Source organism: Terrapene carolina, unplaced genomic scaffold (genome assembly GCF_002925995.2).
Source record: "Terrapene carolina triunguis isolate 2854851 unplaced genomic scaffold, T_m_triunguis-2.0 Scaffold174, whole genome shotgun sequence".
NCBI lineage: Eukaryota > Metazoa > Chordata > Testudines > Emydidae > Terrapene > Terrapene triunguis.
Genome location: NW_020664525.1, coordinates 1,883,612 through 1,903,056, shown reverse-complemented (window position 1 = coordinate 1,903,056; position 19,445 = coordinate 1,883,612). Strand labels below are relative to the sequence as shown.

The 19,445-nt window shown below is 39.3% G+C and overlaps 1 protein-coding gene across 1 annotated transcript in view; it reads left to right on the top strand.

The window, feature by feature from the left end:
* LOC113406980 (dynein regulatory complex protein 11-like) overlaps window positions 1-19,445 on the top strand; it is a 138,274-nt gene that overhangs the window by 13,735 nt on the left and 105,094 nt on the right. The window contains exon 6 of the mRNA XM_029912062.1: window positions 10,131-10,336. Coding sequence (XP_029767922.1) covers window positions 10,131-10,336 — 206 coding nt within the window. The remainder of the gene's footprint in view (window positions 1-10,130; window positions 10,337-19,445) is intronic.

Below are 19,445 nucleotides of genomic sequence, written 5' to 3'. Positions count from 1 at the left end.
ATTGATGAATCAGCAGAGCGCTCCAAAGGTCAAGCCCCTTTGATGTATGATCATGTCAGCCCTCTAAAAAATGATCACAGGTCTTCATGAGTAAACATGCTGAATTTGCTTTTCTAATACTTTAAGACTTAGATAAATTAGAAGACATGGCCATCTATTATTTTAAGCCCATCACAAATGAGTCAGGGCTTGTTCTGCAAGAAATATACATTCACTTTAAATTATTATTTTAAAATTATTTATAAAGCACTGTAATTTACATGGGGCTTTGCAGAAGGAGTTGAAAAACTTAAAATTATTAATGACGACTTTTGGGCCATTCAGTGATATGGACCTAACAAGAATATACACAAAGAAGATGGTCCAAGAGCCATCCTAACTGCCTCTGAATTAACAGTGCTCATGCAATTTGCTGTCAGCGCTTATGTCTCCTTGCTGACAGAAATACTTTTTGTCCGTTTTCTTGAGTTTGAGTCTACTTCTTATTTTACTTGATGACAGAGTAGAAGTCCGTGTTCCAGAGATTTTTCTTGGCTCTAGTACAAAGTCTTGTTGTTATTATTATTATTTATTAGAGCTTAATTACAGAAACAGCATGATTGCCTCAGCACGTTTTTCTAAATCTCAGATAAATCACGATCTGAAAAACCTGCTTCATTTGTAAAAAGAAGCAGGCCTGACCAGGAACACATATATCTTTATAACTGTCTCCTGACTTGCTTCCTGGTCTTCCTCATATTCCTGCCATGGAACTGTGTATTAGCAGCTCCACAGCTAATTCAGCGGTCAACGTTCCATTCTAAATTCTGTGTTTAACCCACTCTGACTTTGGCATGATAATCATGATAATTAGATTGTCCCGAAAATGTACATGCCTCATCCAGAAGAAACCCTTATTTTCTTCCTCCTGCCATGTTAAAGTTACAGGCCAGATTTTTTTAAAACTAGTAGCTAATTTCTCTTGTTTACCTGTAACTCAAGAACAGCTTAGTGTTAAGACTTCAGTCATCAAGGACCAGATTCATCAATGTGCTGTGGTTGGTTTGTGTTGGTCCAGTGATCCAAAGCAGCCATAAACCTAGCTTAGCTGGCTGGCTAACCCGTGATTATAGCTGCTTTGTTTCACTAAAGTGGTGCAAAGCAGCCGGAGCACAATGATGAACCTGGACTCAATTCTTTTGCTAACACAGGTGCACCCTCCATTGAAATCAATGGGAGCTGTGCTCAGAATAGAGCCAGATTCTGTGAGGTGCTACATGCCTCTGAAAGTCAGCGAGAGTTGAGGGTATCCAACACATCTGTGAAGATTCTCATCTCCTAATAGGACTGGTCCTTAAGTGAGGATATATTGGGCTCCCCCTGTACTCAGTAGTCTCAAGACACAGGCTAGCTTAGAGGAAAATCTGTTAACATAAAAGGTTATTAAAGATTATTTGCAAATTGACTTATTCTACACAAGTCTGGTCCATGGGAAGAGAGGAGGAGTCAGAGAAGGAGAGGGCAGGAAGGAAAGCCAAAGTACACACCCTGGAAATTCAACAAACTTCCATGCTGCAAATTTGATCTGTCTTTGGTAGCAGCAACTGGTGCTCGATAGCCTATGCATCTTGTCAGTAGAGAATATAAGTGTGGAGTAGCTGTATAGGCATCCAGGGACTATTTGAAACCAGGGTTGATGTGTGGATTTCACTATGGATTGCATGAGATGCATGTCTCAATCCTGCAGGGTGCTGGGCATGGCGGCCCCAATCTGGCAAAACTCTTCAACACATTTTTATCTTCAAGCACAAGGAGTCAGTTAAGCACTTCACATGCTGAAGTGATTTACAGGACTGAGGCCTTATTTGATGGACTTGTACATATTTATATGTACTGTTGTGCTCTGCTAGGCAACTTTGACGTGTGCTTTTATACAATCATTTATGCTCCTAGCCAAAGGGAGTCTACGGCACAATATATGCTAATACATAGCTTTTCCATATAGCTTTAGAGGATTTTTTTCCTCCTTTCATGTGGATTTTCAAGTGAAAGACATTATGTGCTCTTCAGTAAATAACTATGTTCTCCCCTCCTTACCTCTTCTAAACATACCCTAATTTAGGCATGTTGGCTTGGGAAAGGGTTATATTTCTATGTGAGGAAACAGTCTGGAATTTCCAAACATTTTTTTACCCTTTGAATTCCTAATAAATATGTAACATTTCAGCCAGTCCAAAAAAAAAAATCAGTATGCCCCAGAATAGCCTTCTGAGTAAACATTGGAGGCTGTAGCTAAATAAATAATTAGATTGAATATTGCAAACTCTATAAATAAGTAGAGCATAAAATAATTCTCCAGCTCCTGAAGTGGATAAACAGGATAGCTGAAGGGTGCCCAAAAGTCTGTTTTTATTAAACCTAAATCTAAAATGCTATTTTGGCTTGATTTATAGCCTACGTTATGTTTGAGAAGTCAGCACAAAGGGGGTTGTATATTATTTCCCCATAGGTATGTGTTTGCAAAATCTGAAGAGTGTTATCCTAGATTTAATGTGATTTTTTAATGTGTTTAGTGTCAAACTTGTAAGCTATTGGAAAACAACACAGAGTCATCTCCGTTATTTTCTGCTATTGCACCTTCTTTTTATGAAATTGTGCTAATATTTAAACAATTGGCTTTTACAATTAAAAACATGCATTATCATCTTTAGTAAAAGAAGTTTGGCGGCATGCCCAGGATTAATATCTGAAATAAATACAACCAGGACTGTAGAAGATAACATCATTATGAATAAAAATAAGGTTGTTTTTTTAAATTCCACACCAAATGTAATGTTCCTTTTATCTTTTTAATAAGTACTGTGAGTTTCATAATGATATAAACACAGCCATTTTCAATATTTTTCTACCAAGACCTCCTACAACAAATAAATATCATTGTTTGAATGCATGTGACAATGACTTTAATTGGCAAAGCTATTGGAGTGGATCATATAGTGGGAAGCTTTAATGAATGTAATACATTTCGCTTTGTGATTCCGTTTTGTACCTAATTTGGGACTTCAGTCATATAAATGTATATGGTGCTTCAAGGCTACCACTATTTGTATTGTGCTAAAATGGAAGATCTATGAACAAATGCTTAGTAAGATAAGACACTTGTTTAAAATCTATTCTCCAGTCCTCCAAACAAAGTATATTGAGAAATATGGAAAAACCCAAAATAACCAATGACACAGTATGCTTGCTAAAAGAATTTCCAGACAACCAAAGTTTAAAATTCAGTAGAATAAGGGACATGAGAAAAGAATAGACTTCTAGAGGGCCGAATCATGAACTCCTTTACTCTGACTAATAAGCAGTTGCACATGTTGTCTCATTTACTTCATATGGAACTGCTCATATGAGTAAAGGCGTCTATAATCTGGCTCTGAATAAATATATATTCTGTTGAGAAATATATCTTCTGCTACAAAAATGTATTATAAAACAATATAAGTGTGGAGTAGCTGTATAGGCACCCAGGGACTATTTGAAACCAGGGTTGATGTGTGGATTTCTTTATGGATTGCATGAGATGCACGGCTCAGTCCTGCAGGGTTACTAGTTTAATGGATATTTGTTGTACACTGCTCTGTTTAAAGAATACAATTTTGGAGAAAATTATCCAAAAGAGAATCTATACAGCAGAAATCCCACAAAAATGTGTGGTTTGGGTCTGAGGTCTTCATAAAGAGTCCAAGATACTGTGTCCTGAGCAAAATACCTGATAATAAAAGTACAGTAAATTTACCTTTCAGGCACCATAGTCCTAAAATATGAAAGAAAATAAAATGTATTTATTTACTGAAATTAAGACTATTTTCCCTCTTAAGTGTAATCTTAATGGAACAATTGAAGAGCAGTTAGTTCCACAGCATGGGGCATCCTCGATGCAGAACTCTAGCCTCAAGCATGTTCAGCCTGCCTGCACACCTCTAAGTGCTTTATAATGAACAATAAAGCAGTCTGTGTTGGAAAGAGCTGTTGAGCTGACTAAGCATAAAGAGTGAGACTTTTCCACCTTGAAACGGTGGTCTGTACAAGCGAGTCCTCAAGCGAAAGAACATACCATTGGGTGAGCTTTCATCATGTTGGCTTACCTTGAAAAATGCAGGGAACTTCTACTGCTAGGCTCTGTCTTTTCATAAAACCTAAATTCTCTTTAGAAAACACAAAGAACACAACAGCAAGCAGCTCGCTCAGCACACTTGTGACTGATGAGTTGGAAAAACATTCTTTTAGACAAATGTCCATTTTGCCTTATTAATTTAAGCAAGGATTTTAAAGACAAAGCCCATCAAACATTAGATAAGCATTTTAAGTTAATGGGCCATGTAGTCCTATTTTCCCACAAACTCAGGAAGCTTCATATTATGTCCTATTTTTACAGCAACATCAATTATTAATATGTATACTTTTGCTGACAGAGGACCTCGCTAAAAATGTGAGTTTCGTTATCCAGTTCTGGGTCATTAACTATGGAAAGCTTGTAAATATAATGGTTTATTCACATGGGAAGCCTTCATTAAGATGCATTATTCTATAGCTGATGTGGCTATAGTGCATTATTGAATTCACTGTCTCCATCTAATATTTGTAATTTGTTTTTAAATGAGTTGCTGTTTATAAGGCGAGTTAACAAATTTGAATTTTGCATGGCCAGAGAAATTTCTTTAAGATGGAAAAATGCTTCTGCCCCCAAGGAAAAGCTATTTATTAGTGTCTGACTGCAGAGTACCTCCCTAGGAGTCAAAAGCAGCCACATTAAAAGCATTCAGAGAAACAACATAGAAAAGAAATTGGCTTTTGTTTTTAACGTGCATTAAGTATATAGATGATAGCTATGAAAACTTTAAGAATTCTGGGGACTGTCCATGGAATATTGATCTGGAATATTGTCTGGTAATATTCAAAGATTGTCATCTGAATGCTGTAGTAGCTGGGCTGTTTGAAGTCATGTTGTCTTGGAGGACAGTCACCACCAAAGCGGGGCAACCCCTCAATCAGGTTAATGTTTACTTTCCCCTGCATCCTTGGACACTCTATGTGTGTAGTCATGCCTCATGACTCCTTTGTAGTCCCCTGAACATCTCCCTCTTTGAAAGGAGTATGCAAAGAAAACTCAGCAGGGCTACTGGGTTCTCTAGGTGCTGCGTGATCTCCAAGGTCAGTGAGGCCTTTAGGGTGGGATTTAGGAACCATATGTAGGCCCCAATGTTTGAAAATAGGTTTCTTGATACTACCTCAAACAGGTGACATTTAAGATGACATAAAAAACAAAACTTTCTGTACAAAGAGAACAGCCTAAGGTCCACAGAAAAAGCGCTCCGGTAATGTACCGTCTTATTGGCTTTGTTCCTTTGTAAAGCAAGAGGGCAGAAAAATTATTCTCTAATTCACAACTGTACCATCATTAGCAATGTTCAACGCATTTTTCCTTTCCTTTCATTTCAATTTGAAAAGGCCGGAGATCCTATTTAAAGATTTTGTTTTAAAAGTAGATTAAATTTTTTATAACTAGTGTAAAAAAACAACATACTGTGTACGCACTGAGCACTGTTTCCTTGTGTAGTCTGTCATTTTCCTTTGTTAGTTTTCTGAGTCTTTCACAAAGCAAGAGTAGAAGAAAAACCCTTTTTAAAGAAAGTAGGGCAATATGATTGTAAATGCACAAAAAATTGGTTGTTGAACTCAGGAACCAGGATCGTATATAAAATTATAGTGGGTTTATTTTTTTTAAAACTCACTAATGTTAAGTTGACACTGTTCTTTTTAATTGACCCAAGTTTGGGGGTGTCTAACACTTCCCTTGGGAGACTATTCATAGCCTAGTAAGTCTCGATGCCAGGAGTTTTTTCCTTCATGTTCAGCTTTAATTTTCTTCTATTTCATCCCTTCATCCTTAGTTGTACCCTATCAACTAATTTATTTTCTTCATTGTTCATATCCTTCACCTATCGGTAAACTTATCATTATGTCATCATTGTGATAAGTACTTAAACACCAAGATTAAATGAACTTTATATAGATTATGTCTCAATTTTACTTATTGCTTAGCCAACGTGTACATAGCAAGCTCTTTCCACCCCTTTCCTTATGTGTCAATCCCTTTCCCTGCTAGTCATAGACCTAAGTTGATATATTGCTCTGTGTGAATATTCTTTGTGGTCCTTCTGCTAGTTTCTATATTTAAGCCAATCAGAATTTATTTTGAAAGATCCTGAGAGATACTACTGGGCCTAATTCACCATGTGCTTTACCCCCTCCCTCCTTTTCCCCCCTCAGTATAATTCCATTGATTTCAGTAGGAGTAACCCAATGGTGAAGCAGGTCTATTGGTCAATGGTGGCAGATGACAGAACAAGGAGCAATGGTCTCAAGTTGCAGTGGGGGAGGTCTAGGTTGGATATTAGGAAACACTATTTCACTAGGAGGGTGGTGAAGCACTGGAATGCGTTACCTAGGGAGGTGGTGGAGTCTCCTTCCTTGGAGGTTTTTAAGGCCCGGCTTGACAAAGCCCTGGCTGGGATGATTTAGTTGGGAATTGGTCCTGCTTTGAGCAGGGGGTTGGACTAGATGACCTCCTGAGGTCCCTTCCAACCCTGATATTCTATGATTCTATGATTCTATTGTATGTATGTAACATTTTACTAAAAGCCAAATATGCATTACATGATTTTTAACTTGCAGTTCATCATTCTCCTCATTTTCCTTGAGAACAGAAGCCATCTTGTATTTCTTACATGTGTAAACCTTGTGGTCTTCACTCACAAGCAGAATCATAACGTGTGCGCCACATCAGCCTGCCATGAATCCTTCAGTAGTCATTTATCCTAGCCCCTGTTGCTTCTTATTTCAGAATCTCTCTCCCACTCCTCTTCTGTAATTCTTGCTTATCTGGCCTTTCATATTTGAGTTAGCTCCATCTTCTCCATGATGGAAACAATCAAGCAGCAACATGTCATATCAACAGCTGCCTCTTTCCCTATTTAAATACACCATTTCCACATGAGTAATTACTGTAATTTAATTTAGGAAATATTAAGAAAAGAAAGAAAGGAATTTGGATTGATGGCCATAGAGTATACCATAACATCTAATGAAAGTACATTTGATAATTTTTTCCCCTTTTTTCTTTCATTTATTATCAAGACGTACAGAGGATGCTCACACTCTCCTTGGTATAAGTGGCACATATTGTTACTTTCTAATAAAATAGTACCCTAAGAATTAACAAGAGATAACACAGAATAGTTCCTGCAGCAAGAAGCAGCCACTGCAGATCTCTCTGCCACTGGCTGTCCTTTGTATTAGTAAAGTAGGAAATTTCCCGCTGTCCACCTCTTGCTCCTATAGGCCAGTTCATGGACTAACTTGGCCACTGGGTCTGCCAATGCCTGGCCAGCTGGTTTAGACTATACGCTAACACACATTCCTCATAAAGAGAGACACTGAGTTGCCCCAGGTCAGAAAAAATGTATGTGTGGTTCTCTTCCTCTCCTCTCAAATCCTTATGCTCAGAAGGGTCAGAGGAGAACCCCTCTCTTCTCATTGGGAAATATCCAACCCTCACCCCAGATCCCACCATTCATGGGGTTCACACCCCCAACTATTTTCCGCTCACACTCCCAGTTCTCTCTCCTTCCACCTTTCTTCTCACCACTCATGGATGGAGAGAACATTGAGACATAAACAATGATTCCAAATAAAATTACCTCTCGTGAGGGTCCAACCAGAATCTCCTTTTCAAAAGGCACCCTCCAACAGGATACCCACTGTGTTGTACCACAACAGTACCTGTAAGCCTGTCTATTCACAGAAACAACTATGGCAATATATAAGGGCAGGGTGCAGTAGGGTAGAGTTTTGCTGGCCTAGCTACACAATACCAGGCCTGATGTTATTTCCCTGTCCAATACTTCTACTCATGTAGGTTGCCTTTGAGAACAGCATAGGGAACTGATCTGATAGGAGCATCTAAGAAAGAATCTCGTCCTAGAATTTCTTTAAATTCAAGCAGATAGAAAAGTTCTGGCACGGTTTAAGAGGGAGTGGTGTCAACAGTCAGAGCAAGATCTGGGAGATAGGAGTCCTGGGTTCTCCTTTTGGCGCTGTAAACGGGCAAGTACTTAAAAAGTGGCAAAATACCTACTGCAAAGGGGTACTCTCATGTTTAATGTTTATGAAGGACACGGGGATGCTTAGGCAAAAAGATACAAGTGTAAATAATTATTGGTATTAATATTTATTGCAAAGTATTTTATGAGGATTGCTGAATGTAGACGGAATGGTTTTGGCTTCTATGGAAGCTCTGAGAATTAACCCAAGGCAATATCTTCTGAAGACATTGTCAGGTACGGAATATATGGAACTGCATCCCAAGAGCACACTGGTGCTCTAGTTTTCTTGTACGTATTAGCTCATTGACTGGTTTTGTCCATTTCGTTTCTGTATCATTTTGTTGTAAGTCACCTGAGTATGGTCCAGATACAGGAAAAATGTTTAACTGCTGTCCTGAATCAGGGCCTAAGATGATCACACCTCAGATATAGCATAAAATTCATTTTATATATTCTGAAACTGAAGTTTACTTGGTACTTGTTGGGCATCTTTTCTGTCTGACATGTGTTAGTAATCATTGGAATCTGGTCCAACACTGATGAGAACCATCTAAATGAAACTAAACAGAAGCTGGCCAGTCCTACCATAGAGGGCTCGTTCTTTCTTTCTTGTAGGTATTCTCTCTAGTACTGTGACTTTCAGTGACGCGATATACAATGGTAGAACAAACAGAATGTAGAGCCTGATTCTAAAGCTCCTCTAAGTCAATTAAAAGATTCCCATTCATTTCAGGTCAGATTGGGAGAGACCCTGTGGGGTTTTCTCCTTCCTCTGCAGAGTGGGGCACAGGTTACTTGCTTGTTTGAACTACAGTAAATGGTGGGTTCTCTGACTTACGTCTTTAAATCATGATTTGAGGACATCAGTAACTCAGCCAGAGGTTACGAGCCTATTACAGGAGAGAGTGGATGAGGTTCTGTGGTCTGTACTGTGCAGGAGGTCAGACTAGATGATCATGATGGTCCCTTCTGACCTTAAAGTGTATGAGTCAATGGCCTTTAGCTCAGGCCCTTGAAAGACGTTTGGATTTGTGTGGGGTTGGGTTCAAATACAAATGATGTCAGGGGAAAGTACAGGAGTTATATTTACTCAGAGTGACACAGAAGATAAGTTGAACTAAATCAGTGAATCAGTTTTAAATATATTATTTTTACCCTCCAAGGTGGAAAATACTTACTGACACAGAAGGAACACATTTTCAGTTTATAAATTATCACACAATGGAAAATACAATCTAGTAAAGTTTTAACTCAGCCCCACAGATGATGTTTTTCATATTTCTTTGATTGAAAATGAAAGACTCATTTGTATCTATCCTAAAATGCATATATAAAATCAATCAGAAAGCTGAGCTTATTTATTTATTTTTGTAACACTTTATTCTGACTTCTAAGCACCTAAAGTTCTCTTTAGCAGGTTTATCTAATCATGGGGAATTTGGGGAGCTCCTTTTTTATTACAGTGTTTGGATTTTTATTTATGTTTTACTCAAGGGAAGTGGATTTCCTAAAGGAGTTTCACCAGCTGCCACAGAATACCAGGAAACAACTGACCAAACAGTGCATATAAAAAATTTTAACTGAACAAATTAAAAACAATGTTGTCTAATTAAAAAGTACCACTCGGAAATCCAAACATTTGAAAATTCAATTAAAAAAAACCTCTGGCACCCTTCTGACATGGATAAAGTTGGCATTTGCTGCACAGCAGTCTTCTCACCTGTCTCATTGAGATCCCAAGATCCCACGCTGGAAGGATTGTTTTTGTACATAGCAATTTTGTTAATTAAGGTTGAAACACTAACAATAGACCATTGTGTGCATCCAGGCACTTTTTATGAGTGTGTTTTTTTTCTCTCCTTTTTTTAATTTCTCACACATAAAACAAGGTTTAGAGAACATGAGTATCAACCCAGCATTCCAACATATGTTAAGTTTCTTTAATTTGTACCTTTTATTTTGAACCTCGTTCTCCCTTTTCATTTTCAGAACCCACCTCCTCAGTTCCAGAGGATAAGTGCTTCAGTAGCACGTGCCCAGAATGTGGAAACCAAGAGGTGTGAGGTCCAGGGGAGGCATGAGACTGAATACGAGAAAGCTCTGGTATCCATCAAGACCCATCTGAGAGAAGTAGAAGGTCCTGACATCAAGGAAAGTCTTCAGGATCAGATCCGCCAGTGGTTCATTGAGTGCCGGTGAGAAGAAAGAAAATACTTGCACTATAGCAATTGTATTTGCCTTAGAGGGCCTGATTCTGCCAGCATTATTCTGAGTAGCATCTTTAGTTCCAATTGGACTACTCATAGAGGAAGGACTACTTGGGTAAGTAAGGATCACAGAATCTCACAGGCAGAGAGATTAAAATTCAGGACACGTTTAAACTCCACTTTAGTTTGTGTCCTAGCTTTGTGTCTACATCTGAATACTTACAAGCTGTGAGGTAATGCTTCCTGTTCGAATGTATAGGGGATGAGAGGAATCGTCAAGCCTCCCATCAGACAAAGGAATTGGGATTTGCCATAGTGGATCAAATAACTGGTACTTAGGTCCCTTTTCCTGCCACTGGCAGCGTCCAATAGCTAGTGTGAATATCCCACATGGGGCCTGATACTCCAAACCCTTAAGCACATATATAATTTTACTTGTGTGTATTCCTATTGACTTCAGTGGAACTTAGCACGTGAGTAAAGTTAAGCACCTACGTAAATGTGTACAAGCTCAGACCACTGATACATATGGACTTCTGAGCAAGTTCACCTTAGGCAAGTTTTCTTTAGTTGATGAAATTCTAGATGTTCAGCTCTAACATGGTATTATTGTTGTGAAGTAGCATAATAAGGAAATACAGATTGCTTGCAAAGACTACTAATCTCCAGTACCAATCTTTGAGATCTGTTAACTAAAAGAAAATTGAGATTCAGATGGCAAATCCAGGGATTTATCAGTTGAGTGCCAACTGCTTTGCACACCTGTTCATGATTACGGTGCGTTTTGCCGTTTTGGCTGTTTGCCCAATTTACATGACAGATGATAGTTTGACTTCAGGAACTGTGTCATCTACATTCCTGGTTCATATTTTGCTTTTTCGGTTGTACCTCCCTACAATATGCCTTCATGTGGTACTCAACTGTCACAAATACAGGCAGTCCTCGACTTTACAACTTTCGAGTTACAACAAACGGCACTTACGATGCTTCTACATTGACACCCTGATTCAACTTATGACTATAGGTTTCGAGTTTACAACGCTCGGTCCCACAATGGAGTAGATCGCAGTACTGAGTTATGACGCAATTGTAAGGAACCAATTATGTCATAAGTCCAAGGACTGACTGTATATTGATATCACCAGTGAGTCTTCATGTGTTTCTAAGATACACATTCTGCTAAATCCTGCTCTGCTTGTGTCTACGTGCTTCACGACTTCCTTTAGTTTCTGTTTAGTACATAACACTAAGTGTGCGTACGAATTGTTGAAAGCCTGGAAGTTGTAGATAACTGGTGCCAATGATCATTGCATTATAGTGTTGAGCAGTTTTTCCACCCTTACTTACAATCAGTAGTATCTTTGAGAACAATGGGGCTGCTGGTGGATTACTCGCTGAGTGCAAGAATGGCAGCGTCTGACCATAAGAATCTGCAAGAGTGAAGGCAACAATATTCAGATAATAGTCTTCAAAAAGACAGACCTAAAAAACTTGAGGTAGAGAGTATGTGGAATATGAGCAGTGAAACTAAATTTAAAATCTTCCAGGTTTTCCAGGACGTTATTTTCTGCTGTACACTGAACATTATCTCAGCAAAATAAAGTGATAAGGGCCTGGTCCTAAGCCCATGGAAGCTATGGTGAAATTTTACATTGACTTCAATAGGCACAGGAGAGGCCCTAAAAGACCTTTGTATGTGTGTATGTACTTGCTGAGTTTTAAAGATCTGAAAATGAAAAGGGAATAACATTAAATATAGGAAAAGAAATTATAGCAGTCATTAAGGGGTCCCATCATTAAACAGGGTTGAGATGCACGGTGGGGCTAGGGTGGTGTGGCTAGGGACTTCTACCCTGCAGGAGGCACCTGCCAGGGCTCGGGGCTTCAGCAGGAGTGGGGTGGAAGTGACCCACTTGTAGCATTACTTATTAGCCAATTGAATGCAACATGTGAAGAGTTATGGGGAAAGAGCGTTCTGTAAAACTTCCAGTGAAGAATTTGCATATTAACCACAAAGTGAGTCTTTAGTCAGTGAATTGGACACATTTTTAAACTGTTCTGTTGCAACTGAAAGTACCAATGATAGTAGGAATTCATCACAACCTGAGAAGAAAAGTAGACATAGGCATGACCCTGCTTACTTAAAGTTTGGGTTTTCATTTACTGAGGACCAAAATGATGAACACAGGCTGCAGTGTGTCATCTGCAGTAAACTGTTAGCAAATGAAACCCTAAAACCATCAAAGTTACATAGCCATTTGGAGACAAAGCACTCTAGCTATAAAGACAAGCCTCTTGATTTATTTAAACAAAAAAGCAAAGGTTTGGAAACATCACAAAAAACACTTGAATGTGTATCTACTGCCCGGTAGCAAGCATTGCATGCCTCTTACCTTGTTGTATACCACATTGCAAAATGTAAAAAAGCTCACACCGTCACTGAGGAGTTAATTTTACCTTCTGCTATTGACATGTGCTCTGAAATGTTGGGTGAGTCAGCTGCAAAAAAATTAAAAACAATCCCTCTTTCCGACAACACAATACAGAGAAGAATTTGTGATGTCTTAGAAGACATCAAACTGCAAACAACTGATCATCTTTCAGTAAGCAACTGTTTTCTTTTACAATTAAATGAATCTACAGATCTCTCAAACCGTGCTATCTTGGTGGTTTATGTGAGGCATGTATGGGAAAGTGATTTTCAAGAACAGTACTTGTTTAGGGCGGATTTGCCTATTTCTACTACTGCTGCTGATATATTTGTTACATTAGATAATTACTTGGAGTCAGTGGGATTGAGCTGGTCGAAGTGTGTTGGTATTACAACTGATGGAGCCGCTTCAATGACAGATAGGGAAACATTCAGGAGCTGTTCAAAGAATCCTTTTGAAAGCATCCAATGAAATGTGGGACCACAGTTTCCTGCACAGGGAGGCCTGAGCAGCTAAAGACATGTACCTGAGCATCACTAACCTCTTAAAGATGTTGTCAAAATGGTGAGTTACAGCAAACAAAATGCCAAGAATTCACGATGCTTGCAAGTTTTCGGTCAGGAAATGGGCAGTGCACATGTACATCTGCTTTACCACGCTGAGGTTCATTGGCTATCCTGTGGCAAAATGTTGTCTCGTGTATACGAAAGTAAAAGTGAGTTGGCAGCTTTTCTTGAAGAAAAAAAGTCTCACTTGGCAGAGCACTTCAGTAACAACACATGGCTCGCTCAAATTGCATATCTGGGAGATATATTCAATCAGCTGAACGATGTGAATCTGTCTTTACAGGGCAGAGGGCACAATTGCTTTGAGTAGACTGACAGAATTGCTGCATTCAAAAATACCCCTCTCTCTGTGGAACAAACATGCTTCAAATGATAGGATGGACATGTTTCATAACGCGTCTCTAGAAACAAAAAAAATGGAAATATTCTGCTAGCCAAGAAGCCCTGAAGAAAATTATCAGTAATCGTTTAACTAAGTTGCACACAAGATTCTGTGATTACTTTCCAGACGAGCAACTGAAGGGTGAAGAATGGATACAGGGTCCATTTGGAGTTGTGTTGGAAAACATGAGTCTACCTATGAAGCAAGAATCTCAACTGGTCGAGTGATCTTGTGATCGCAGTCTACAAAGAAAATATACTGAAATGAACCTTCCCCAATTTTGGTGCAGTGCTGCTGGAGAATAGCCTTCTCTTGCTTGCCATGCTGTTAGAATCATTTTGCCTTTCAGTACAACATACTTGTAGAAAACTGGATTCTCTACCTTGACTCAACTGAAGAATAAAAGCAGGAACAGACCGGATGTTGAACAGAACCTTCAGATTGCGCTGACTACAATTACGCCAAACTTTGATAAACTCATCAAAGAGAAGCAAGCTCAGGTTTCTCATAAAGTGGAACCTAGGATTTATTATACTGTTGTTAATGTGTTCCTCTTGATGTTGATTTCTGCTTTTAGCTTTCTGACTGTTGAGCTGCTTTAACTTAGTATCATTCTTGTTGTTGTTATTACATGTAGTGGGGGCAAAATACTTGTGTGTTTTCTACTTAAGCTATTTACTGGGTCAGGTCTGGCCATCAGTGTTTATAAATGGGTTCTGGTCCAAAAAGGGTTGAGAACCTGTGCCCTAAAGGACATATAAAGCTTGCATAGTATAGCAGCTACTATCATCTTTTTGAAGCTAAGACTATATCTCATTTGCATGTGTATGTTTACCTGCTTTAACCTTGTAAATAATTCTCATTTCTTTTTCCTAGTTAATAAACCTTTAGTTAGTTTATTATAGGATTGGCTACAAGCATTTGGTGAGAGATCTAGGGTGCACTTGACCTGGATTTTTGGTGTCAGGGACCATCTATCACTAAGTCCAGCTTGCCTCAGTGGGAAGATAGACTGGAGTGCCCAAGGGGACTGTCTGTGACTCCATGTTAAGGCTGTTATTATGTTTGAGGAGTTCACATTTGATGCTTGGTTGATGAAATCGAAGTATAGAACACACAACCAGTTTGGGGTTCGTGCCCTGTTTCCTGACAGTTTGCCCTGAGGTTGGCACTCACAGTCATGAGCCACTCCAGATATCTTGAAAGTGACACAAGTCGTAATGAATTATCTGCCCTCTCTGTGGGAGGCTTCATGTAACTGACCAAAACAAGCTTCCCACAGACATATTCATTTCCATCTGAATAGGTAAGAAGAGAATCTGCAGATTTCTAAACATGGAAGGGGTATGTAACATGTAGAACTAACCTGTCCGCATGATGCATGAGGAACCTTCTAATACTAGAAGAATTTCTGTGTCCTCTTCCCTGCACGCCTCACTGAACAGAGGCTGAACATTTGAAGTGCCAAGCTTTACATTTCTTATTACATGCCAGGATATATTTTTAATTGCCTTTAAAATTAAGAAACAAAATAAACTTTTAAATGTTGCTTATAAATTGTCCTTTAACTACAACTTTTGCTTGATTTTATGCTCTTCCGTGGTCTATTAAAAATTAAGTAGAATCATAGAAGGTCATCTAGTCCAACCCCCTGCTTAAAGCAGGACCAATCCCCAGACAGATTTTTGCCCCAGATCCCTAAATGGCCCCCTCAAGGATTGAACTCACAACCCTGTGTTGAGCAGGCCAATGCTCAAACCACTGTGTTATCCCTCCCCCCAAGTAACTGAAGAAGGTTTACAAAGATCCTTTTCTTTCTGAGACATGATGTTATATATATTAAAAAAATAAAACCCAAGCTTATTCATTCCTCCCCTACCTTATATTCAATTGGAAAAGGGTGTGACAACACATACAATTAGCAGGTGTTACCTTTCAAGACAGCTGTTATTGTATTATAAAAACAATGGGCAGATATTGAATTTCCCCACTTGTAAAAGGCAGTGCTGCTATAAATATTTACCCCGTTTCTTTGCAGAAAAGACCAAGCATAACGTCAGTCATTCTTAAATCCAAGACATTTTTTATGGGAATAGAGGTCCTAATAAACCTTCCCAACAGAGTAAATTAAATGAAAAGGTCTGTTTTGTTGTAGCACTGCCACCGGAATCTTACTGGAGAATTCTACATTTCTTGTTTTATAACTTCTTCCCTTTTATGATCCTGGTTGTAGCTCTGCTATGCATCATTCTGCTTATCTCTCGGTGTGCTTATTTGCCTGAATCTGTACCTGGTGAATCATTTACTTGAAAATTTCCAAGCTTCTATTTTGTCTGGTTCCTGCGCACCACCCTGGAAAATAATTGTTACAAGCTTAAAATCATTTAAAGAAATATAGCCACTCACATTAGAGAAATGCGGTGTGCATAATGGTCTCTTATTTATCACAAGTGCCCTTACGAATTGTGGAACAAGTATACAAACATTCCAAACTTAATAGCCTCTGTAATTAAATCCCTCCCAGTTGTTCCAGGTTTCAGCCACTCAACTCCCAGAGAAGCCCCCACACATTGACAATGCAGAGGTTTATGTTGTTATAGAAATTAGAAGTTACATAACTAGAGCATTGGATTTATTCAAGATGTAGGAGGCATTTTTCTGCAAATTGAGTCCTTTTGGGGTTTCACATGTATGTGCACCATGACTAACTGCCACTCTTCTCTCTCCATGGAAAAGCTTGCAAAAGGGTGGAGAGAGCAGAAGCAGCATGAAAAAAATAGTGTTTCTCATATGCTTTTTATTGCTGATTTAAACCTAAAACCACAACCCTGAACACAATAGCAGCACTCGCTTGTAATTCTTCAAAGTAACTACCTCTTAGTGTGTGATAACTGCAAACCCAAGCTACAGTCAGCACTAAACAGGCAAAAGACATGAAAGCGCTCCTGTGTACATTGAATAAAAAAAAGTACCACCTTTGTCAAATTTCTTGGGATAATGAATTTAGATTCATTTTGGAAAGAAGTCAAGATGAAAAATCAGAAATCAAGATGAGGTTTTTATTACTGGAGATAGCCTCAAGAGTCACAGGGGAGAGCCTAATATACAGGATTCGCTGTAATGTCTCTTATGCCCTCTAGCTGTAACAAATTATTTTGTGAATTTCTTGGAGGATTTATATGTCTCTGCTCAGTGCTCCAGGGAACATTTCATCAGTGGCATTGCTGACCTAATAACAGGGGATCTAAGTAATAGCAACTTTTATGTACATGTTATGTGTTATTCCCACAGATTTGGGGATTGCTTTTCTGGAGGAAGGAGGCAGCCAGGGATAAATGTGCTCTCATAATAGGCTTATACTTTGCTGATTAGCTTCGAAAGATCCTCTTGCTCGGCCTGTTGACTTGAGTACTGTCAAAATGAACCGTCTGAGCTTCACTGTGAATGAATGAGACTCATTTTAAAGCAGGCGGTTCCTGTGCTTTATTGATTCATTTTAAGCATTCCTGACTGCCAGCTCAGCCTTTGATCAAGAGGGAAGTAGAAAAGAAATAGGAGGTGATCACGTTATATTTTCCTTTTTCATAAGACTGTTTTGTTGGGCTGAGATTAATGCCAAGATGCTTGTTCACAGGACTCCATGGGAAGCAGAGAGGGAGGGAGAGAAAAAGGCGGGAGGAAGATGAATGGAGGAAGAGTTTTTTCACACTGAAAGTCAACAGACTAGGGAAAGCATTTATTTGTGTAAGGCTGGGGCTGCCATATTACATTTCACATTCTGAACTCATTACTCTTTCTATAGGTAACTTTACTGTTTATGAAAGGTGCTGGATGACAGCTTCAGCAACTGAAGTCCTGCCCATGGGACGGATACAGCTTTGAGCCATAGTAATGCTGAGCAGTGGCCCCAGCACTGCACCTCATCCCTGATTTGGAGGAACTGCTTCTGGGGGTCCAAGAGGACGTACCCATTCTTTCAAGCACAGTCTGAAAAAAGCCTGACTTCTTGGTACACACACATCTTCAGCCCTGGCTGGAATGCTCTAGCTATGAATGACCACGCGATAGGATGATAGTACACAAAAGGCAGCAAGCAGCTAATATCAAAATAGCTACTCTGATTTTTACTATAAAAAATATAATTTAAAAAGACAGCTGTTTAACAGCTTATAAATGTTCCCAATGTGTCCTTCCTTCTATCTGTTTGAGGAGATGGTGGCACATACTCACCGGTCTTTGGCACCACACGCATGTGCCATCCCACACAGAACCAAAAATTCAGAGCAAGGCTATCGAAGAAGCCATTGCCATGTCCCCTCAGATCTGTTCAATCACTGCAGGTAATGAGGACACAACTCCAGTAAGTCCCTTTTATCAACTGGCAGAGACACAAAGCTTGCTGTCTGGACAGCCTGGGATGTTACTACAGCTGTATCAAGGCAAAGGCAACAGCAATGCAGAGATGGTTGTGGCTCCATGGTTATGATCAGGAGGTTTATAGCAGAAATGAGGACCTTCCATTCAAGGCACAGGACCTGTTTAAAGAGCAGTTGGAAAATTCCTCATTGACTTGAGAACTGGATCAGATTTTTCTTGTAGGAAGGCTGGTACAGGAGCAGGGCCCATGGCAGATGTCCTCAGAAGTCTTTCCATGAACTGCATGTTTTGGAGAAGTAGAGATCCACACACCAGAAGACGCCGCCAGTTCCCTGAACCAGGCACATCCTTTGCGTCTGCTTCAGCCACCCAGTGAGTTAGAAGATACACCTGGAAGCCTGCAACTCACCTCTTTTATACTCCTCCCCTTTTGGGGGGGGGAATATCTGGGTAACTTCTTAAAACCATCTTACCTGTAATAATTCTATTCCATACAGACCAGAAAAAATGAAGAGGTTAGTTCAGTCAGTTCCACTCTAGGTCACTCTCCAGCCCCCATCCTCACCTTTTTTCAGGTATCCTTCCCATTTGCTGAGAGATTAAGTAAACTCCGCTTTTTCCAGTGGGACCTATAGAAGATGTTCCTCATCAGTACTGAAGAAAGAGGGCTTTACTCCTGCTACTTCTTTATTCCCAAAAGACAAGAGGAATTAATTATATTTTGACTTGGATAAGCCTCAACAGGTTCATCTATATTTTCAGATACAAGAGGGTAACAAACTAAGATTTTGCATAGGCAAGAATCACTACTAGTACAAAGTGAAACCCATTGGCCTATCCATAGCACCATAAAATCATCAACAGCTATCCTGCACATTTTCTTGAATTCAATTCAGGGGACCAGCTCTGTGACGTTGGGTGCCTTAACCCACTTCCTGCTTCAGTCACTGTATCTCTGAATCAGACAATCATACCGAGCCATGTGGTAACTTCCACAGGAGACACCATCAATTCCGTGAGAGCAATGGCCTTTCTACCACAGGACGTATTTCTGGAGATAATGAATACCACCAGGAGCAGGCTTTGAAGAGTCAGCAATAATATATTTTCCAAATAAAGTTTGACAATTTATTCTTGGTATGAACTACTTAATACTTGAGCTTGCAGGCTGCTAAGCTGAAACATGGATGGAATTTTCCTTTACGAAAGGAAGAGTAAAACTAAGAATATTTTCTAATTAAGGAAATGTAAACACTAATGGGCAATGTTTGGGTCTTCCCTCACTTATCTAATAAGCTTCCATTGCATATCTAGTTGTTACATGTACTAATTTTGGTAGA